Below are 23703 nucleotides of genomic sequence, written 5' to 3'. Positions count from 1 at the left end.
GTCAATCACATGCTTAAACAAAATTACTTTCCTTGCAGTCCACACTTCCAGAATTATTTCTAAAAGCATGTGAGATTTCTCCTCGTAGTTCCATATTATTTCTTTGGATAGCATTTCTAAAGTGATTAAATCTGACAAAATTCTACAGCAACACTGTAGAAAGCAATTGTACTTTAGACTTAGTATATCCTAAGATAAAGTATAATAAAGCAAAAGACATATATCTTTGTATTTCCATCTGGACAGACCCACATGCCATGCTGTACCTCAACAATGTAGGTTTTATTTACAAGAAAGGTTACCCTACAGTCACTTCAGCACACCTTGTTCCTAAAAAACAAGAAAAAAGAACTTCACATACAAAGAGAGGAAAAATTTCCATCTCTATAAAATTAACCTATAAGAATTTGAAGTTTAATATAAGCAAGAATTTGAGTTATAGTTACCCAAGCTAAAGAAACTAACTTCATTATACACAGGGCTACTTACAAAACTGGTGCTATCACCACCTGTATCTGACAAATTACTAAAAAAACACTGCATACAAGTTTGCAATGTTATGCAAGACCAGACAGTAAGTATCAAAGTTCATGCTTTAGGTCCAAATTCTTAGATATAACTCAGAGAAGTAATCGTTCTACCAACATCATTCAGATGTAGAAAAACTGAGAAGGGATTACTTAAATTTCTAGTCAGTGGGCCTAGAATATTTTCCAGTGAAAACTTGGAAATTACAACACTTAATTGTTTCAACATAGATTTAGATTTAATGAATTTTGGCCATGAACAAGACAATGTTTTTGTTTTAAAATCCCACCCTACTTGTAGGAGGAGAGACAGACAACCCACCTATCCTAGCCTATCACAAAGTATTTCCAGCTACATTCCTCCTCTGTTGATTCCTGAAGATAAGAGTTTACACTCTGCTCGGCTTATATCCTAAAATATTTATTATTTGGTACATGTATATACACATATCATCTTTCAAACTTCATCTGTTGCAGTACTCCGAGTTTTAGGAGTTGGAAAGGCAAGATATGGAAGAAACATGTCTCTGACCTTTTAGTCCCCCTGTAACACTGAAAAAAAAAAAATCAAACCAACGGTGTCTTGCCTTCAATATATTTTACAAACGCTTTCCAAATTTTTCTTCAGCTCTGTCATGTCTGAGAAAAATTTCCAGCACCGGAGAGCGCAAGAAGAGGGAGCGTTTGCCTCTTGAAGGAATGCCTGCACTCTCTGGTTTTACCCGCCTCGGAGCACAGGACCACAACTCCCACTTGAGTCCAGCAGCCCTTTTACATGCCTAACAGAGACTATGACTGAGGAGAGATATAGGGGCAACTTTTAGAAACTCGGTGTGGTATTTGCCTATTCTCATGGGCAGTAAGCTGCGAGCGAGGGAGCCTTACAGATCTGAAACATCCGCTTCAGCAGCGCGGCCCCAGGCCGGGAGGGGACCGATCCCCGCCAGCCGCGCTTCTTGGCGACTCCAGCTCCCCGGGCTGGCGACACAGCACCATATTCCCCTGAGCAGCTCCAGCATCATTGTCCTCCCCCCGCCGTGCCCAAGAGGAGGAAAACCTTCCCCCATACTCACGGCTCCCTCTCAGCCCTATGTCCTCCCTCCGCATCCCGATAGTGTCTGCTCCTGTTGCTAACGAAACCCTTCCACTTCCGGGGCTCGGGGCCCTGCTGTCTGCTGGGAGCTGTAGTTCGGGGGCGGCCCGACTACCGCTCGCCTATTACTGGCGGGACTACAGCGCAGTTCCGTACCTGCTCCCTGCTCTTCTGCCGCGGTGTCTGCCGGGCTTTGTAGTCGCTCTGCAGGCTGCGTCTCAAGCTGCTGCTCGTAGGAGCTGCACGAAGCAGCCGAGAGAGAACGACTCGTTCTGCTTGCTTCTTCAGGTGAGCCACTGGCTGAGGCATTATCATGAAGAGAAGAGCAGGAGAGCGGGAGAAAGATTTGAAGGTATTTTTTCTTTACTTCCCAGTTCCATTCAGCCCTAATAAGTGAGTCCATGGCGAGCTCTCGTTCCTGCGACTGGTGCGCGGCTGGTGGAGCTGCTTAGAGGGCAGAGCAAGCCCGCCTTGGCTTCGGCAGCTCCCGTGCTGGTGCGGGAGCTCCGTGTGCAGGGTCTCCGATGCTGCCGTGAAGTTTCCTGTGAGAGGGAAGTAACCCGAGCAGTGCGCTACCTGCGGCGTTACCCGGCCGGGCTGCTGCCGGTCGCCTGCCGCGCGCTGGTAACGGACGCGTGGTTCAGCGCGTGTCCGAGCAGCAGCGGGAGGCCGGCAGCAGCACCAGCCCTGGCCGGAGCCTGCCCTCCCCTCGCGGCTGTGGGGGAGCGGCCCGGGCCTCGGGCTGCGGCCTGATGGCTGCCAGGACGGTGCACGAGGGCTGGTGGCCACTTGGCACGGCTGAGGTCTGCCTAGGGCCAGGCTGGCTTAGCAGCCGTGCTCTCACTAACCTGCAAATCTTCCCTTTAAAGTGGGGAACCTAATACAGCTGTAGCTAAGTGATAAAGGCTTTGCCATCAGGGAAAGATGTTTCGGTTTTAAAAGGAGTGCTACAGTACGTGAGAGAAGTTACACATGTGTATTCATTTTTGTCAAAACAGTCTCAGTGAGATGATGTACACTTTAATCTTCAAATTTCAAAGTACACATACTTTGTGCGAAGCTTAATATCAATATCTCAAAGTCTCCTACAGCTTTATAATGTGTTTAGATGTGATACTGTTACATGCTTACGCTGAAGATGAGAGGACACTGTGTAAGCAAACAGCAGTGCTGATTGTTTTGCTGTTCCAGGTGCTTTTGAAGGTTGTGTTTATACTGCAATATACAATGTTTGACTGCAGTTCTCAGTGATTGTTGTTCCTCTGCTGAATTTGTGTACACAATAACACTACAGAGGAGCAGTAAGTTACTTGTTTGAAAGCATAAAGTTGATTTTAGTGATGTTAATGAAAGGAAGGTTAAATGCATTATAAATTTAGTAAGAGCTCTCTAAGATGGTAATGCTCATCTGTTCTTGCATACAGAACATACTGTGTTTGGTATTGCTGTTAATTTACTGTTTAAAAGTTATTTCACTTTAGTGGTAGGGAAAAGGTTTGACCTAAGTTTTAATAGAAAAAGTAACTTTGAAGCCTGTTCACAGTTGTGAAATTCTTAAATTCTTTAAGGACAACGAGATCATTTTGTAATTAACCTTTCTGCTGCCCCTCATTACTGAAGGACAGTACCTTCAGTGTTTTGTTTGTGTTGTGCTTTTTCTATGTATGTGAAAATATGTGCAGATATGAGTTCTCCCACCTAATCCAATGGAATCATGTTGTAAAAAACACCCACCCAATCCATGTTTTTAAGCCTATATGTTTATGCTGTCCATCTAAAGGCTTTTGTCTTTGCAGTGCATCTCAAATGTACTTGTGAACCAGTTGCATTAGAAGAGTAAGATAATTCCAGCATATATGTGAGAGATTAAGAGGATGGAACTGTGAATTATATTGGCAAATGTTGTAGGCTCCTGAAGAGGTAAAAACAATGTGTAAAAGCTCGAGGAAGCTATAGTGAGAGAGTACTGCCTTAGATACATCTAGATGTGAGGTGCATAAGCAGAGAAGGATCAAAATTAAGAACATGAGATGTTTATAGAGAACTTAATGTATGAACACTAGGGGAATGTTGTGTGTTGGATACTGCTTAAGAGAAGCTTTGAGTATATTGAAAATTAAATCAAAGTAGCTTATAGAACATTTTAGAATAAAGAATACCAAAGGAGAAGACAACAATTGGAAGAAGAGGGCTTGTTATGCAAGAGGACAGGTACACATTGTTTTCATAGAAGCATTCACCAATGCGTGTTATACAACTTCATTGGAAATGTAATCATTGGACTCCTGGCACTAAGGTAATTAAATCTTCAGTCCCTAAGTTTAACCATTGTTTGCTTCTGTTGCTCACATAAGAAATATGGAAGGCAAAGGAAACGTGTATTTATTGTAGTAGTTTTGCCAAGACTTCCATTTAGATCCTGATCAAAATATTTCATAGCAAACCAACTAATAGTGAGGTTAACCCAGCTTCTTCTGGAGAGTAAGATTTATGAGGCCTACTAATGAGAAGGAAGTGGTTGGACAGAAAAACTAGTTTGGATTATGTATCTCCTGGCAATGTCTCTGTTCTGGAGAATGAAATCCTGAGTAAAAGTTCTTGTTTGCTATAACTGTGTACAGTTAAATGTTGTTGATCAGAACCACAGTGACTAGCTTTTCCTTTGTAATTATGCAGTACGTTTCTTATATGTGATAAGATGTTTTTTCTCTAATTTTCATATGCATAGCAAGTTTTGATTTATACTGTTATAGAATATTTCTGTTCCAAGCATGTATGGTAGAAATTGTTTTGATTTCAGTGTGTTATACAGCAACTTTCACTTCCCCGATTGCTCAATTGGATTAAGATTGAGTGTGTAACATAAATGAGATTGTTTATTCTAGTACTTTGTATTCCAAACACAAGAGGAGGAGGACACTAATTCTTTCCTGGGAAGAGGGCCTGAAAGAAGTTGGGGAAAAAATAGCCAGAAATTAATTACTCAGCTGCATTAAACAGCATGTTGGGGATGTTAGTGTCCTGTGGAATATATCTCTGAGTCTTAAATAGAGAGCAAAATAAGATTATTCTGAAGTTTCTAAAGACATCTTTAAAAATGCTGTGTGCCATCAGCTTCTCTGGCTTTCCCCATTGCAAATATTACTTCTGTGCATAAAAGTAAGACTGTTGGAGTAGATGTTGCTCATTACCAGGAAAGGAATTTTAATGAAACAGTCCACTGAGGATGTGTTTTACTTCTTTTGCCCTAGAATTCAGTTTTAATTAGTGCAGTTTATAGTCACTTCAGTTTCTTCACAATGTTGATCAGAGTTTTGTTCAGCTTTTTTTGTTTGTTTGTTTTTGTCTGAGTGAAGAAAAAGTACCATATAACATAAAACCAAACTTAAACCTCTTATTTGGTTGACTGTTTTCTTCATTTAAACTTGTGAAGAAAGCTGTTGAAACCCAGCTGGCAATGAGGCACCTGCAACTGCTTGCTTGTCACACCCCACCACCCTGTATAGTGGGATGGTGAAGGCCCCATCAAGATAGGAGAAAAGATAACTATGGGCTTTGTGGACTGAGAGAAGGGCAGAAACACACTGCCAGTCATGGTTCTGGGTAAAACAGACTTGACTACTCAATTTAGGGAGGAAAATGAAATCAGTTTAATCCACCACCAACTAGAAACAGAACAGACAGAAAGCAACCACAGAGCAAGATGATGGAAAAAAAATACATACAGCTCTTTAAGACCTTCTTTCTCCACCCCTCTGCTCTTCCCAGGCTCAACTCCCTGCTCCCAATATCTGTATCTCCTCCTCCATCAACAGCACAGAGGGGCAGGGAAGGAGGGTCGTGGTCCATCACAAATAGCCTCTGCTGCTTCTTTCTTCTCAGAGGAGAAGGACTCCTTGCATTCTTCCCCTGCTTCAAGACAAGTCTCTACCACAGACACAGTCTTTGATGAGCCTCTCCAGTGTGAGTACTTCCCAAGGGCTGCAGCTCTTCACAACTCCAGTGTGGGACTCCTCTGTGGTGGCACAACTGCCAGCACATTCTACTCCAACGCCACCTCCCCACAGAGTTACAGCTCTGGGCACAGTCACCATCCCTGGTGCGGAGTCCTCCATGAGCTGCTGGCGGATCTAAGCTCCACCATTGTGCTCCATGAGTTGCAGGGGGACAGCTGCCATCTCACCATGGGATGCAGGGGGCCTCTGCTCTGGCATACCATCCCCTCTCCATCTTGGTATCTGCATGGTCCCTTTTCTCTCATCCAACTCCTTCCACCACCTTCAGCCCACTTCTTTTCCTTCTTAAAAAGTGGCTACAGAGGCACTCAGTTGGCTCAGCCCCAGAGGTGGGTCTGATTTACAGATGGGGGAATTTTCCAGCTACTTCTTACAGGGGCCATCACTGCAGTCTCTCCATTGCAGTCCCTCCTCTTTTACCAGAAGCAGCACCACACAAACTCAGCACATTAGAGAAGCTGATCTTCAATGAAAGACTCTTCTCAAGACTTACTTAAAAACCAAAAACTTTGACTAAGTTTCAGTGTGACAGATGCCAAATTCTAGTAACTAGCTTTAAATTCTTCCTGCTGCCCTCTTTACACATTAAGACTCCGTGTTATTACCTTGTGAAAGCTAGCCTGCAGGTTTTTTTTCTTGTACTTCAAAAGGATTATGTGTCTTTGGAATAGACTACTAAGTCCAGTTCACAATTACATTATGTAGCTGTTTATGCTAATTCACATTACCAGAACTAGCTACAGAGAATGCATTCCACAGACATTATTGTTATGTTTGTACAGCCCCCAGCACAACTGGGACCCCAATCCAATAAAGTTACTGCTATACAAATAATAAATTAATCAATATGCACATATCTGAATATTCACAAGGGCTTTTACAAAGATATTCATTTGCAATTTCACATTTGAGAGACATGTTAGACAAAGTGGCAAGGACATATAAAGCTTTAAATAACGCAAAGCTTTACATGTATTTTATTTACAAGGAGGAAAAGGAAATATAGAGTATTTTGGTTGAGACTTCAATGAAAGTCATATTTCCCATATCATCCTTAGTTTCCCTGTCTGGAAAATAATATATTTTTACACATAAAATAAGTTGATACAACGTATTAGTACTCACAGATAAATTTTATTCGCAGAGCACTTAAGAACAGGGGAGTATTTTAGGATTAATGCTCAAGAACGTCACCCATACCATGCAATGAAGTATGTGGACTTCAACATTGTCTTATCATCATATTTTGTTCAAATATCAAGTTTCTTGTTTCCTGATATTATTCTGCCTCAAGATATAAAAACATGCAAAATTTTCTAATTGACAGATTAAATAAATTCTTTTAGAAGTTGTATTTCGGAAAATTAAAGTTAATGAAACAGCTTAGATGCAGTTAAATAAGCTTCTTGTCATGTCATATTTCTGCTTAGGTAAATGGTGTGCAGGTTTTAGCAGAATCAGCAGCCAATATGCCAGCAGCAATTTTTGTGGTAATCACATTATTGGCCCTTCTCATTATTAATGAGACAATAATTAAGAAATAGTGTTGATAGTCACATAACACATGATTTGTACATTGGAAATGGTCAGGTAGAAGCCTTGCATATGAAGTATAAAATACAAGAAAGAATGAGTGGCAAATGTTCCTTACTTTTAAATTCATCACATTCCTGCTGCTTAAATTGCCTCAGCTGCTAATGCTGGAACCATTACAGTAATGGACTTGGCAAATGAAGGAGAACCAAGACATACACACTTTATTACTGGAGGGGTAATTTTCTCTTCATCTGTAATAGCAGCACTGCCTAGTATTGATCAGACCATCAAGATACTAATCCTCTGTAAAATTACTTGTTATAACTGAAAAAGTGTTAATCCAAATCAGTCTGTATCCTGACTTTCTACTTACTATTGAATACAGACCATTAGATGGTTTATTTTTTGTGATTTAAAGCCTTTGTATTCATAGTAGTAGGAGCTTCTTTGCAGGAGTGCGTGCTTAATCTTAGCTATGGCCCAGGGTTGTCTTTTTGTTTTAACTAGAACATCACCCACTTAATTAAGAAGTGCATGTCTATCTTGCTGCTCTGAATTATATTGGTACTTTAGGCTCTGCAGATTTATTAAACATGTTGTTTTACATTCAGTTTCTTGTTTTTGCTGTAAATAACAGCAGATCTATACTTCACATATCAGAATCTTTTAAGATCTTGGAGCTAAGGATGTGAGGAGAATGGGTAGTGAAAACACTGATTCATGGAGATAGTGGAGTCACTATCCCTAGAGATATTAAAAAAAGGCATAGATGAAGTACTGAGGGATATGGTTTAGTTTAGTGATGGGGTGTTATGTTAGTGGTTGATCTTGATGATCTTAAAGGCAAACTAGACCCTGGCCCATTGCTTACAGGTCTCTGATCTCTTCTTCAACCAGTTAACAATCCATCTCAATATCTGAGCATCCAGCCCACACTTTCTCAGTTTTGCTGTGAGGATGCTGTGGGAAACAGTGTGAAACGCTTTCATGAAATCAAGATAAACCATGTCCTGTGCACTACCACCATCTATCCACCTGGTTATGCCTTCAGAAAAGGCTATCAAGTTGGTCAAACATGACTTCCTTTTGGTAAAACTGTGTTAACTGCTCCTAATGACACTCTTGTCCTTTAAGTTGTCTGAGGATAGTTCCCTGGATAAGTTGTAACATCAGCTTTCCAGGGATGCAGGTGAGGCTGACTGGTCTGTAGTTACCTGCGTCCTCCGTCTTCCCTTTTATGAAGACTGGACCTTTGCATTCCTCCAGTTCTCAGGCACCTCTCCTGTTCTCCATGACTTATTAAAGATGATGGAGAGTGGTCTAGCAATGACTTGTGCCTCTTTACTATAATTTTCAAGACAGCAGGCTAGAAATGCATACAACAGGTAGGATTCTGTTTCATCTGACTCGGTAAAAACTAGACAGACCATAGGGTGCTGAAAGGATGCCTAAAGCTTGTTTCTGTTCCAATGCAGTCAGTGACCAAACTTCTACAGCCTTCAGCTGAGGCAGGGTTGGGCACTCATGCTTTTAATAATTCATCTGTTACTTAAATTATTTAATTAACCTTTAATGACCAAGAGCATCCAAAATATAAAATGAACCTCTTCAGTAGAGACTGAAAAGCACTATAGTATATTACTCTATGCTGTTAGGCTCACTAATGAAGTGCAAAGCATGGTTTTGAATATTTATTGACATTTAAAGTATGGGACAGACAATCATGTCTTTGAAGCCTTGTGGATAGAAAATGATAGTGCTGTTATTTCAAAACAGTGGTTTTTCTAGTTACTTGTGTTTTGCTATGAGAGGAAACTCACTTCAGCCTTATTTAGCTTAACAGGGTTTTGCCTTTGTACACATGCTACACCACTTTCTAAAAGAATTACATCTTTATCTCCTAGAACGTGTTCGGGTTCATTTTGCCCTTTCATCTGCTGCTCATCCCACCATTTTTATTTAAGACTGTAAAGTTACTTTAGTGTAACTGCTATTGTCACCTTTGCCCTTAGCTAATCAAATAGTTTACCTTGAGGGAAGCATTTATCTCCCACTTTCATTATTATTATTTTCGTAGCTGTAAAGATAGATATTTTATGTCTCCAGAAGGCTGTAACAGTGAAACGAGGTATTGATCTGCTGTATTTGGCAATTTCTTTCCACCTTACCATCGATATCATGTCAGCCTCTGTCTGTACTGTGGTTGACCTCACAAATAGCTCTTTATGTTCCCATTGGATTTAAATGATATACTATGCTCAAAACTAAATCAATGAATGATTATAAAGTTTTTAGTATTATTTCATAACCCCCAGGCAACTGGTACTTCATGCAGTGAATACTTGAAAAGGTACTTGATTAAAATATGTTGCTGATTCTGTTCTAAGGTTTAGAATTTTATTGAAGTCAAACATCTCATAAAAATAAATTCAGCATCTGATTTGCCTATTTCTGTACAGACACTAAAGTTACTGAAAGTTCTACCTGTAATTCACAAGAGAGACTCCAGTCTATAGTGCCAAAAGATTCCCACTTCTGATGCAGACCATGTCCTCGGTTTGAATGCGAAAACTTCACACACTGGATTTTGAGAGAGAAAGATCATGAATGTAACATTGTACATGCTTTTTGGGGAAAAATGGAGTTCAAGATCAGATAAAGTTTTCACCTCAAAAAAAATGTAAGTTTAAGCAACTTTGAGATTAGAAAACTTTACTATTACTGCTTTGCAGAACCATACACCTCAAGTATACTTCTAATAGTTTAACTGGTACAGTTCATGTTCAAATACACATTTAGTAGTGGAAATAGGTAGAATTTTCACAAGCCTTGAGAAGACCACCTATTGATATTGAATGTGCCCTGAAGTTGGGCAAGAAACTTTAAAAAAGTCTGAGTTTTGTCTCAAAGCAATGAGTCTGTTGAAACATACATTTGTGTTTGGAAAGGACTGACTGAAGATTGTATACACAAGGATGGAGTTATGCAAATTAATTATACAACAGCTTATAGATCTGCAAACAATTTTTATTTGGCTATATTCTCCACTGATTTTCTTCTATGTTTACTTCTAATTTAAATTACACTATTGTAACAGGCAGTGATGCCCTTATGCTTGTAGGAAATACTTCATTATCTGGAATCTAAATCATTTAATACAAAGAAACTATTTAGAACAAGGTTATTTGGGGCTTTCATCATGAACTACATATAAACAACAGTGGAATGACCATCTTTCTGAGTTGGAAAGCTTATTTAGAGTCAGAGTTTAGACAGAAGTCTCTAATAAACTTTTTCAAACAAAATGAGCATTGTCAAACATAACATTTGCAAGACATTTCCACAGAAAAGTTGTGGAAAGGTGTTCCAGTGAGACAGATTTAGAGTGTTTCCTTTATTCTCAGACCATGTAAGTGATGTGTTTTAGTAGACACTATAAAGTTACTGGAGATTAAACTGAAGTTCTGATGAGGTTGAAACTATATTAGTAAGCCTGGAGTTTTTCTGGAATGTAGAAGAAAAAAATCTTATGTACTGCAGCTATTAGGAAAGTAAAAAAATCTGTTTCTGTCTCTTACCCAAGTAGGAGCCAAAAGGTAATTTTTAGAAAATTTGTTATTTCAGATTTCATATTTACAGACTGTAATGGAACTCACCTAATGGGAGCTAAGACCAAAAGGCAGTTCTGTTTCTCACTTTCCTTTGACAATCTTTTAGCATGAGATGAGTTGTATCAATTGTGTGGCTCCTTGCATCTTTGGTAATAGAGAAGAGAAACTGTTTTGTTTTCTTTTGAGTTTTTTACTATTAGGACTAGTTCAGTGTGCAGTTGTCTTTTAGGTGTGTTCAGTGCTCAGCTTTTGCCTCTGGCGTGTGAGATGTAAGAAGAGTACCATATTGGTGGGTTTGCTTCTTTTTGAGCTTCCTGAAGATGGTGGTAGGTGAACTTTTCAAGGGAAGTATATTCTTCCTGGCTAAGTGTTATGTAGGTGGTAGGTGCATCCAGTTCATTTGGACAGGAACTGACTCCCTGAAATAGCCAGCATGTAAGTGTGCTGGTGAAGGTGTCAGGAAGTGCAGTATGTGTACAGTGGCAATATGCACCTCAATAATGAAGAGTGAAATAGGGACAGCTGGAATTTAAGATCTGGAAATCTCAGCCAAATACAGAAGTGCTTCTGAATTGATTTGGACCTCATGAATGATAGAAAGAGAGGAAGCAACTGGGGAAAATGTATGTGTAACCAAGCAAGTCCTCTGACAAAGTATGCTTTTTCTTTCTCCCAACCTCACAGAGTGTAAAAGACATTGATGAGCTTTCCTCAAATTTATAATTTCTGTTATAGATAAGACCTTCTTGCTTATTTAGAGAAGTTTTGAAATTTGTCCATCAGTTCAGAATAAGTTGAATTATGATTTTTGTGCTCTGGCTTCCTGAAAGCAATTCATTGTGTCAGGACAGTAGGTTGGGAATTCTGTGATTTGAAAAGTATTAATAGTATGACTTATGTAATAGGACATATGGATATAGTTCCTACCTTAAAGAGTTTGTGCTATGTGCATACATCTATATGTGTCAGACAAGTAGTTTTATGCTTCGTGGTCCAAGCAAATTCCTCATAAATAATGACTATTCATTTTCTTTTTAGTTTGTGAATGGGATATTTAATGTGACGATACCATAAGAGAAATTGGTAGAAGGCAGTAATGTCACAAGCAGGATGATACCAGTGACCCAGCAAAAAGAAACAAGCACTTTGCATGTTGATCTGTTTTGTTAAAGGGCAATATTTGGCCCTGTAAGTGCAAGAGAGATGGACTGTTCATGAAAAGGGCATAAAGAGCTAACCCACATGATCCTTTGTCAGCCTGATTAAATTTAGTGTCAAGCACTCATTCATAAGAAAGACGAGCAGCATCACTGTTTATCTAATAAAAAAAAGTATTTCTATTTTTCCTGAAGTCTTTTATATGTTAATAGAGGCAAATGTGAATATGATCACATAATTTAAACGTGTAAGTAAAAAATATACATCTTAACTGGCAATAGGTTAAAAGTAAGATATATATGTATTATGCAAAATAATGCAATTTCATTGTTAATCATGCTGTTCAAGCTATAACTCCACGCAACAGTGCTTTTAAACAAATAGGAAATACTGTTATTGTACCATTTATAACAGAAATGCTTAGGATATTTACAGACTGATGCCAAGTATTTATTTGCATGCTTTAATGTATACTCCTATTGCAATATTAATATAGAAATGCAGAAGTAAAATTCCAGGTGATTGTGTTAGCCTTGATTATAAGATGTTGGGCTCTGGTTTTTAATACTGGAATAAACCTAAGTACTCAGAAAAGGGATACAACAGATGTAATTTTGGAAATAAATGCCTGCTATTACAAGAAAATGGAATAATTTCTTGTGAAACAATTCAGCTTCTCTTAAATATTAAAAGTAAGAAAAAGGAAAAAGTTTAGGTGTTTTTTCCCTTGGTGTTCCTACCCTGCCAAATCTGACTTGCTTAAAACAACTGCTGGGAGTTTTGTTTAACGTTATACTTTGCATGCATTTGTGATCTGAAATAAAAAAAAGTCAAATTTGAGTGAGACAGTTTGAATGGCATGCTGTCAGTTTGGCTCTTCATGAATTGGCAGTGGTCTCATTTAGGACCTTCAAATATGTGTCTGCCTGGACAGAATGAGAACATTTTGCATGTTCTTCAGAAGACAACCACTCCTTGCTGCCTCACAGTATTCAGTGGTGCATGACAGTTGCCCTTCATTGCTGTCTTCTTCGAACTTAACCTTTGACCATCCACTTAGTTGCTGCGCAACGGTTGGAGCAGGCCAAGATGTTCATGAATGACGGGCATCGGCCTGCAACGTGCTTGTCATTATTTGACTGTCAAAAGTAGCCTGCCATTGGGCTCCATCAAGGTTTGAAACCTATGTGCAGCAGTCCATATTACTTAACTTCCAAGACTGTCAACAGAATGATCAAATGTGCATAAAAAATGTGTGTTGAATATGCCTTTGATCATAATATAGGGAGATATTTTTTATGTGTGTTCAGTATATTCATATGACACTCTCAGGGCCAAGAAGTTGAATATGCTGCCTTGGTAAAAAGTGAACTGTTGTCTCCTGTGGTCTAAGTTTCAAATAGCACAGTTTAGATTTGAACAGGTCTGCCACTTAAACTCTCGGCTTGTCTTGCGTATCCTATCAGCTTTTCAGCCAGCACTATAAGCAGCAAGATACTAGACCAGTGGTGCCTGAGGTTAGCTGTCAAACTGCAATGTTATTTTGGATCTTGCTGTAATATAATATTATAGGAGGAGGTCAGGCTATGTGATTTGTAAAGCAGTTGTGTGAACTTAAAATGACTGAAATCTTGTTTATTTCAGGTATTTTTTTTTTTTCTCTTGAAAGAGTTGAAGAGGAGATAGAATTTATCAAAAAAAAAAGAGTAAGAAACCGAAGGCAATATGTAAAATGGTCATTTTTCTCTCAAGTACAGAATATGGTGCATAAAAGAGATCAACATTCAATAAGACTGAAATTCATGAAGTCATAAATGCTTGACATGCTGAAGACATTTGGGAATGAACCTCATACTTAATTTAACGAATGGGAATTGTACCCCTGGGTTAATTAAGAACATAAGCTTGGTGTGTAGGTAAATCACTTATGCAGACTATCATATATTAACAAATATGTTCAGTTGATTCATGCTTGAAGAATCATATCCTGCTTTAGTGTAATGTTTTCTATTCACTTGGGCAAAAGCCATCTGTAACTGCAATTTATTTTACTGAATTTCAAACATGTATGTTTTCTTCTCTCAAAATATCCCAGTTCCTATGCAATTGAAATGGTGTATCAAAAGGACATCACAAAATATAAGTATCAACTTAAAAAAAAAAAAAAGGCATTGACTGGAGCTTCTTCATAATGACTTCTATCCAAAGCATAAAAATAGAATTACCTTGCTAAATGGCTAAAAGAGAGATTCGCCCCCCCCCGCACGTTTCAAAACATTTTCATGCTAATTTACTAAAATCAATAAAATCACAGGAAGTGGGTAGATTGCATGTAAATAAAAAGTGTTATTTTCATAATATTTTTTCCCTCTGTTTTTTCCAAACCAGATTTCATTTTTTCTACTTACAATATCATTTGCAAGGAACCGCAGTTCAGGTGCATTGATCTAAAAAATTAGATTGTGGCTTGGAGATCTCTTAGCCTTAGTCTCTAAGCTCTTAATCTTAAATGCTGTTGAATATCAGTCTTAACTCTTTGATTTCAGTCTTTGCTAATGCATTAATACATGTCTAGTCTGAAATGGACTATAAAATGCATGCATTCAGATGTGTGTTTGCCTACATATGTGTATGTATGCAAGCCATAAATGTGCAGAATTCTTTGGCAAATAAAGTGATCTGTTATTAGATGTTAAAATCATGTTCTCTTGAACACTTTATTTTGAACACAAAGTGGCTGTTACTAAGTTTTCATTTATGTTTCCCTCTTCTTGAGTAATGTATGCCTACTCAATGTTTTGGTGAAGGACGACTGAGTTTTGAAGGTGTGTATATGCAAATATGCAATCATTTCAGTGCATTGAAGTGTACGAAGAAATAAGGAGCACTTAACTAGTGAGCCTTTGTGTTTGTTGATCTGGTCTCTGAACTCAGAAGTACTTTCTTGGCCGCTTAGTAGGAAAAAATGTTACCAAAACAAATAGAAAAATTGACCAATTTCTAAAATAGAGGAATGTTATTTTCCATTTCAGAAAGATGTTACTTTCTCTTGCTATACAAATGAAAGTTTAATTTCTAGTGGGAGTTCATAATATCATTTGTAGTTGTGTTCTAGAGATAAAAAAAAATTTAGACTCTTCAAGCACTAATGTATTATTTCACTTAAAGAACATAATACCTGTTTTTCCTCTAACCAGAGGCTTCTCTTTTGTCAGTTAAATGTAATGTTTTACGCTATATGCAGAAGAAACTGACCATCATTATGTAATTTATTATAAATGTGTTCATATCTTTGTATTCCAAACAGAAAAAGTCTTTTTGTGAATTTTGACATCTGTAAAATACATAAGCAGTTTTTGTTGGTGCTCTTGTTCTTACCCTGTAGATCTTTCAAACTTGTTATTTTTTTAAGGGATGTAAAGAAAGTAGTTTACTAACATAAAATGTGATAAAAAGTAAGTTCTTGTGTACACATGCTTATGTATCAATAATTAGAAAGGGTTGTCTTTTGCCATTGTCTTAAAAGCTATAAGGAACATTGCCATAAAAGTGTTTTCCAACTTTAAACATTAGAATCTGATATTTTAAAGTGAAACCATAGTGGATAGAGATAACAGCAGTAAAGTGTTATTATTTAGTGTTCCGAAATAAGGGTATCCTGACTGAAAGCAAAATGTTCTAATCAAGCAAAGAAATTTCTTAAGCTGTTTTCAGGATCATGGGAGGGATACATGGCTTTTTATTTAAACTTCCAAAAGTGATCAAAACTACATACATGTACTTGGCAGGTTAAAAATTCTCTCTGGTGTTAACAACAGAAAAAGAAGTCCTGTTACCCAAAATAAAAGAGAGGTGGATACCTTAGAGAAAGTGCTTTGTTGTCACCTGTACTCTCTGGAGTACAAATATCAGGTTGAGACCTTTGTAGTGCATTCTTTCAGGGTACAATTCTATCTCTCTTCTGGCTTGAATGCAATAGCTGTGAAATGTCTGTATTAGGTAAAATAGAGGTTAAGGCACCTTAAGGGCACCGAATTCTTATCTCTTTTTACTAGCAGTGGTGTCAACATGTACTAAATTGTGATGACCTACTATCTTCTTTGATAAAAAGGAAATGACCTGTCTACTGTGGTTGGTGATAGAGTTGCCTGGGGCAGATTATATTGTTACCATCTTTAGTACTGGTGTGTAGAGAAATAAAAAAGGCTAGGATATTTCTGTTTACTATAGAAGTAGCTGACATTTCTAGCTACTGATAAAATATACTCAGGGTTTGAAAGAAGGAACTGGTTTATGCTGCTAAACAAGGTTCTGAAGAAATGCAGAGATTCTTTATTGTGTGAGCCCTTGGTATCACAGGACCCATGATGCGTACCAAGAGATTCCTTCTGACCACTTCAGACACTCAAGGTTCAAGTTCTGTGTTTAACCCTGCTTTCTACTTGTCTGTGGCCTTTTAGTACACAAAAAGCTGACATCTCTTGAATCATGTCTTGAAATTCTGATGTACTGCATACTGTGCAACTTAGTTTCATCATGCACTTAGGAAGTACAAGTAACTATTTCTTATATTCTAGAAATAATTGGTGTCCTACTCAAGACTTTTTTTCTGTAGCATTCTAAAGCATTTATAGTTTTAGAACAATTACGTTAGCAGGCACTATGGTTAGTCATTTACTTTAACTGTGAGTAATGAAATACGTAAATAACTTTGAGAGTTCATTTAGACTGTAGAGCTGGAACATCTCAACTGTTAAATGTACTTCAAGCAATGAAGTAAATGAAACTGTAAATGAAACTAAGGTTCTGTTCATGCTAACTGGAAATTCGACTTAAGCATGGAGGAAAGATTTCTATTATGCTCTTTATCAATGTTGAAGAATATGGTCTATTTCAACACTTTGCAAAATGGTGATGAAATGCGGAGTATTCTCCTCCTGTGAGTTCCTTGCATAATAATTTTGTCTTTGGTTTGAAAGTTCAATTTTTTTTTTTTTTCTGAGATACAGTGAAACAGTGAGTAAGATTTGTTTACAGCATCCTCTGAGAAGGTAAGTGCAGTATCTTTTACCAGTGCTTTACTGGGAGCTTTGTAGACACTATGCCTGGGTCAGTCACTTTCATTATTTATTCCTTATCAGTTAAAAATGCAAGAGAATGAATCAGTAAGTTACTGAAGTAATGAAAATGTATAAAGCTACCCTATATGTAGTATAGCTTTTGAAAATTGGAAGTTGTAAGTTCAATTTAAAATCCAGCCCTTTAAATGGATTAATTTGGTGCTTGCTGACTAGTATTAAAAAAGAGCAAGCTTTGTTGTTAGAGGAATAAGACTCCAGAAAATAGGAAATTGACTTGTTATTGCCAAACTGACTTTAAAGGACAATTTTGCCTCCAAAGTCCACCGTTTCCTTAAATTTGGTGCCAGCTATGCCATGGTATCAAGTTCTATGAAGTTGACTTCTTCTTGAACGACTTTTGAGTGTGATAAGCTGATTAATTAAATCAATCAAATTTTAAACTATTTGAAGTATAGCAAATCTGTGGAAATACCAGTTTATTCCCTGAATCTTTTGGTACAGTTACAAACTGATATATATAGATAAAAAAGTGAAAGAAAACCAATTAAGTCCCAAGAATTTGTATTTATCAAATGTTGTAGAGCGTTTGTAATGATATCCTAGAACGGTAATAGCTAGTTATAAGGTAGAAGCTTACTGCTTTACAGAACTTTCTCCTTTCAATTCCTAAGTGTATATAGAATTCAGTATTATATTGGCTCATACTTGACTGACCCTCATTTTACAGGAGTTTGTCACTTGAAGAGTGTTTAGAAATTTTTGTGAACAAGCCCACTTACCTATCATCTTTTTTGTTTGTTTCATAGTCAATGGGGTTTTTGTTTTTTCTTTTAAATGCTTTTATTTCAAAGAATTTAAGTCAAGATCTGGAGATAATCCGGTTCTTAAAGATAAATTGGAGAATGAAGTCAGTAGTGGAGGCAGGCAATGAGCAATGAAGGAACAAAGGAAGAACTCAGCAAACAGGAACTTGGTGGAAGATGGCAAAATATTACGGCACTGTGATATTTTTTGTGAAAGATTAAATAAGCAGGAAAGAGACACAAAATTGAGCTATGGAGAATCAATAAAATGTAAGCTAAAAATCCAGACACATACTGGATTCCAGTGTAATAGCTAAGCATTTATTTGGCTGTAATGTAATCTGTAACAGTTACTGTTATGAACAAATTTACATGTGGGTTTTGCTGTTTAAAAGATTCACTATCATTTTCTGAAAAAGAGCTATTACTGTAAGGACATTTGAAGGTCTAAGACTATTGAACTCTTAGACTAACACAGCTAGAGAGAGTAGGTTGTGACTGCTACGTCAAACTGAGTAGGAGGAGTAAGTCTTCTACAAACCCAGCAACTTCATAAGGAAAACACTTTTGCTCCTTTCCTTCTCACTTTCATCACTCTAAGTGATATTGGAGCTGAATTTTATAAAAAAGAGTTTGTGGTAATGCTGTATTTTCTATTTGGATCATTTGACATGAGGCTCTTTGGCAATGTTAAGTGCAGCAAACTTTTTAACGGCAAGGTTTTTTTTACGTTTGAGCATCTAATAATTCTTCATTTATGAAAAGTAGTGAGAAAGAGTAATTAATTGACACTGAAGGGGAAAAAAAAGGTATTTTTAGACATGGAGTGTTAGCATAGCTCCATTAAAAATTCCCAAAAGTTAAGGAGAACATGTGGCCTGCTTGGCTAAAGGACTTGGCTATTGAGTCCTTTAGAGAGGCACCTGGCTGAAAAAGTCTGAAGTACTGTGTCAAACAAGAGAACGTTTAGGACATCTTATTTTCAGAAAATCTCCTTTGCATAAAGAGGTTTCTCTACTCTTGTGACCCTGGGCCTAATCTTCACTGCTTTCTACTTTTGGTTTGGAATTCTTTTGTTTGAGATTTTTACATTTTATCTATGTGTGCAAAATGGCAGAACTTTGCATGCATAATAAAATTTCAGTGACTTCTTGACAGTGCCAGTGGCATGATTAATTCCCATGCATAATATATTCATTCAGCCTGTGCATGTACAGTGACAATATAAGCAAAGGGGAATGAAGGATCCCTATGGATGATGCCTGGGAGAGAGCTCTTGTCTTCCTGTCAAATATGTTTGCCTCTCCCTAACTCCCCACAGATCTCTTTCTCCTTGGGCTCTATGCCAATTGCAGCATCTTCCCCATCTGGTCAGTATCATGAAGCTGGACCACACCTCAACCTCTTTCATCTCTAGCTGGCAAGTTGTGTGACTCTTGGCGAAGTGGCAGAAAATGCCAGATCGATGGCATTTTCCGAAGGAGCCTTTAAATAATAATAATCCCTGGCGGTTTTCTGTTAATAAATTAGCAGCGCTTACAGAAAATCATACTTGGTATTTGGCTGCAGTAATTTTGTATCAAATGACTTAGTGCCTCATATCCTAACTATTAGGTCTTTATTGTGATCACTCATAGTTATGAGCCAGACTTTTCTTGGCTAACCTTGGTAGTGTTACTCAGTTTCATTTGTAGCATGCCATATAGTATTTTGAGCTTCTACAGATAATTTCTGGGCATTAGCACATGTACAGCAGTAAAAATGTTAAGATATTGGAGGTAATTAAAAGATTTTTAACAAAGACCACCAAAGCTCTCAAACTGGAAAATTACCTCAGTCTCTTTTCTGGCATGAGCAGTTGCTCTTGCAGGCTCTAAACTGGAATCACATGTTGCCTGTAAATGTTAACAAGAAGCCTGCAAGAACTTCTACTGACAAGCCAATATAGCTTTATGACATTATGCTGACAAAACTGTGTATGTCACAGTTGTAGCTACATACATAGAAAGGTATAGTACATTTGGCTACCTATGTTTTTTAGACAGGTATAGTGATTTGATATCATGCCACATATATTTCTGTATCTTAGTAAAGAAAAATATTTCTTGTATCTGTTTCATTAGATTAATAAATCAAGTAGGTTTTGCAGCTGTGTTTTAGACAGTAACTGGGTAAAGTATAATGTGAATTCTGGCTGGTTATCAATGTTTATCAGTGATGAAAAATGACAGATTAGCCTGTGTTTCTATAATCAGAACCTTTACACATGGATATATTGTTACAGTTGTTGTTTTAGTTCTGATTATTACTCAGTATGTCTATTGCAATTTTCTCATTTGCAGCTATTATTGAACTCTATGTGTAATAGATGGAATTACTTTGTCTACCATTTATTTTATGAATAGCTTACAGAAACATCAGTGTTAATAATATTATCCACTTAATGTACACAACAGTTTATAATATGGATAGATGAATAATGTGTTGCATTATTTTTATTGGAATGAGATAAATAGATCACATGCATTTTTGTTGGTAAATGCAGTGTTAAAGTCATTGGTGAATTTTAAAAAAATCAGTTCTAAGCAAAGTGATTACAACTACTCTGTTATCTACTGTATGAATAAAATAATTTAGACTTTAAAAAACTGTTATTTTTTTTTTAAAGAGGAAAAATTCCTTTTTAAAAGAAAGAAGTGAGAATATCAGCTGTTCAGTTTCTTTTTTTTAAAGGGTTGTAGTCTGCTAATAAAGAGAACTAGATGGCAAAACTTCAGCAGTTTGGTTTCTTTGCCCAGTAGCAAGAAAGTGTGCAGGAGATACATCTCCTATATTAAACATAGCTAAACTAAATTTACTAGTAAATATTTATTTATAAATATGACATATAGTTTAAGTAGGGAAAATAGCAGCCTGCATAGGAAGCAAAGTAAGGCCTTGTCTAATGTACCATCCCTTCTCACTTCAGGAGTTTTGACAGTTTTTTATTTTTCACTCCATACATGGTGCAGGTCTGAGGAACTTACACAGCAGTGTTGATTCTTCTTCACAATTGTTTTGTGTTAACTCTGTTTGCTTTTTTTCACTCACTGCTGGTTCATGGTATTAGGATTGTATGTTTCAAGATGAGATGAGAGTGAGACTGGACTGCCCCTCTAAAGCAGCAGCTGAAGATTTCCATAGGGAAATATATCGGATTGTAAAATTCAGTTTTCTACTTGGATTGCGTAGTTGCCGTTATTACTAGAGGAAGATGGTAAATAAGCTGCTGTGAAAGTCCTCTTGTTTATGTATAAGATTTGTCCGTTTGCCTCCAGCCTTTGTTTTGTATTCCAAGAGTAAAATATATTTGTCTTATTGAAGCACAAGTGACTTTTGCTTCTGATGAATCTCTTGCTTGGAAGGTGGCTATTATTCAAATTTCGGCTAATTGGAAGTGACTGTTAGGCAGTCATCTTCCTAGCTCTTGTTTTTTATCTGCCCTTTTGGGCTTAGATCAGCGTAGGAGGACTTGGTTTTGTAAGTCTGAGAAGAAAATGACCCCCCTCCCCATTTTGGGTAATTTTATTTCTATGAAGGAGAAACTCCTTAGCCTGTTTGGTCTGATTAGATAAGGCTTTTCTAAGTTGACTCTTTAAGGCACTGGTTTTGAAAATGGCATTGTGTTACTGATAGTAGGATATGCTTTGTTTTCATGAAAATGCATTGAATTATTAACTCAATTATTATTAATTATTACTACCATAATTAATAACCACAACTGAGAGGTTTTTTTCAGTTATTTTTTTCAGAACAGATAGGGATTTCAACAGAAAATCTCCATTTAATGTTGTATGGAAGTTATATTGCTTGAGTCAGAGAAAATGTTCACGTTTCTGACAGTATTATTGAAGTATGTAATGTAAGAATAGCAGTCTTGGCATTTTCCTTGCTATGTTAAGATGAGGTTGATAGAGGTTTTATAACAACTTGTAAGATGATAGAAGTTAGACAAGGCTGAAGAAGGGCTTGTGTGGCTTAAGGCTCATGTGACTTTTGTCTAGTGGTTTGGGGTGATCTTATAAGAGAAATACCTAGAGCTATCACCTTGCCTCCAGCTGCAATGGCTACAGAAGCACAATGTGTCTTAGATTTGTTCCCACTTTATAACAGACAACCTGTGCTATGCAGACCACTTAGCCTTTGTTGTTAAAGTTGCACCATTCATCTATTGTTTGACTCCACAGATCTGAAAAGAACTCTAGGGATGTTTGGTATATCCAGTCCTGAATTTTTAATGGATTTTTGAAGTATATTTTAAAATATATGGTAAATAGTTTAACTGAGTGTGTACAGAAGACTGTGCACTTACAGACATCAAGTGAATTCTCTACTAAATAAAATAGCTATCCAGCCTTCTTGCCAAAAGAGGTGTGTCCTAGTAGTTGTGTATTCACAAATTTGTTAATGTCATTTAAACTCTGTCTATTCTGAGTTATATTGTAGGTCAGGGATTCACAATGAGCTATGTTCTACTAGAATTTTAGGACCACCAGAAGACTGCAGAGAGCTGGCTTGTATTTTGCCTCTAGTCTCAAAAGGTACCTGATGTTTCAGGGAAAGGTAAAATGTGCACACATTTACAGTGGCTTTGCTACCAGCCAATTGTACAATATTGTCATTTTGTTTCTTAAGGGATCATGTTACTTGTTTGAGGCCATCAATAATTCTGTTACAAAGTAAAATTAATTAACTTCCAGCTTTTGTGTGATTGTTTTCTCAAAACTGTAGAGCTTTTTAGACATTATGTAACATTATGATCTCTAAAGGTCCCTTCCAACCCCTGCCTTTCTATGATTCTGTGATTTAATGAATGAAGAATAGTACAAAACTGATACTTTAGCAGAATAATCTTGATATCATCAATGTTTTCTCTGGTTACTTCTGTCAGTTCTTTTCACAGATTTTTTTTTTTTTTTTTTTACTTACTACAGAAAAATTACATCAAATGCAGGGTAACAGAACACTGTCAAACTAAGAAGGTTTTATATGGACAGCATTAGACAGGAGCAGAAAGATCCAGTGCACTAATAGGCATGCTCACATGAGCTACCTAGTCCATTGACAGTTTTTTCCTTTGTTCTCCCTCTCGACCCACTTTTTGCCAGTGATTTGTGACATATTTTGTAAGAGATCAAATAAGCCTTTGACACCTGATTGCGATGTAGTGCTTGTTTACAGTTGCATTTTTGAAGGACCTCTAGACAAGATGGAAGGTTTAACTTAAAGTAATTAAATTTGCATCTGCTCTGTGACAGGAAATTTCTTATGTATGCATCCTGTTGAGCAACTTTTACCGTAATTGGCCATGAAGTACCAAAAGAAAGATGAGGGTAGACAAAATCATTGTTGCCTACTACTTAAATCTGTCACTGTATTTCATAAGAAATGGCTTGTAGCTGAGTTTGTGCCTGGTTCTTCGAAATATAAGAATACCTATTTTTATTTGGAAGAGTGAAGGGAGAGATTTCCAAAACATTGGCCCTTTCTCTGGGTCCTTTCCCACTGCTCAAGGGAGGCTAGACATCTCAAATGCCTGTACTTAAATTAGTATCTTTCGGAATTAACTTTCTCTTCTTGAACTTTAATTACTATTTGTTTTGCAGTTACCTATAAATTTTTGGCCTGTCTACCTTTGTCCTTGGTCAGATTCCTGAACTGTTTGGTAGTTGTATAGTGAGGCATTGAACCTGCTTTCATCATATTGATTTTCTTGATCATTAAAGGTAGATCTCATGAGGAGTGATGTAGCTATGCTGAAGTTGCTGACGTTCTATATACTCCCTTTGGTTGGATCCAAATTTAACCAGATTTTACCACTTCCTCTTACATCTGCAGA

At 37.2% G+C, this 23703-nt stretch overlaps 2 protein-coding genes across 7 annotated transcripts in view; one reads left to right on the top strand and one right to left on the bottom strand.

The window, feature by feature from the left end:
* Positions 1 to 1656, bottom strand: part of RPGRIP1L (RPGRIP1 like) — a 66643-nt gene extending 64987 nt beyond the window's left edge. For all 4 annotated transcript variants that reach the window (XR_009819743.1, XM_010201051.2, XM_062007641.1 and 1 more), the window contains exon 1: positions 1601 to 1656. The gene's annotated coding sequence lies outside the window, so the exon portion shown is untranslated. The remainder of the gene's footprint in view (positions 1 to 1600) is intronic.
* Positions 1657 to 1842: 186 nt separating this feature from the next.
* FTO (FTO alpha-ketoglutarate dependent dioxygenase) overlaps positions 1843 to 23703 on the top strand; it is a 232911-nt gene continuing 211050 nt past the window's right edge. For all 3 annotated transcript variants that reach the window (XM_062007502.1, XM_062007503.1, XM_062007504.1), the window contains exon 1: positions 1843 to 1972. In XM_062007502.1, the coding sequence (XP_061863486.1) occupies positions 1934 to 1972 (39 nt within the window). In that variant the 5' untranslated portion in view covers positions 1843 to 1933. The remainder of the gene's footprint in view (positions 1973 to 23703) is intronic.

Source organism: Colius striatus, chromosome 14, assembly GCF_028858725.1.
Source record: "Colius striatus isolate bColStr4 chromosome 14, bColStr4.1.hap1, whole genome shotgun sequence".
In the NCBI taxonomy this organism is placed as follows: Eukaryota; Metazoa; Chordata; class Aves; order Coliiformes; family Coliidae; genus Colius; species Colius striatus.
This window is presented reverse-complemented; position numbering and strand designations above follow the sequence as displayed.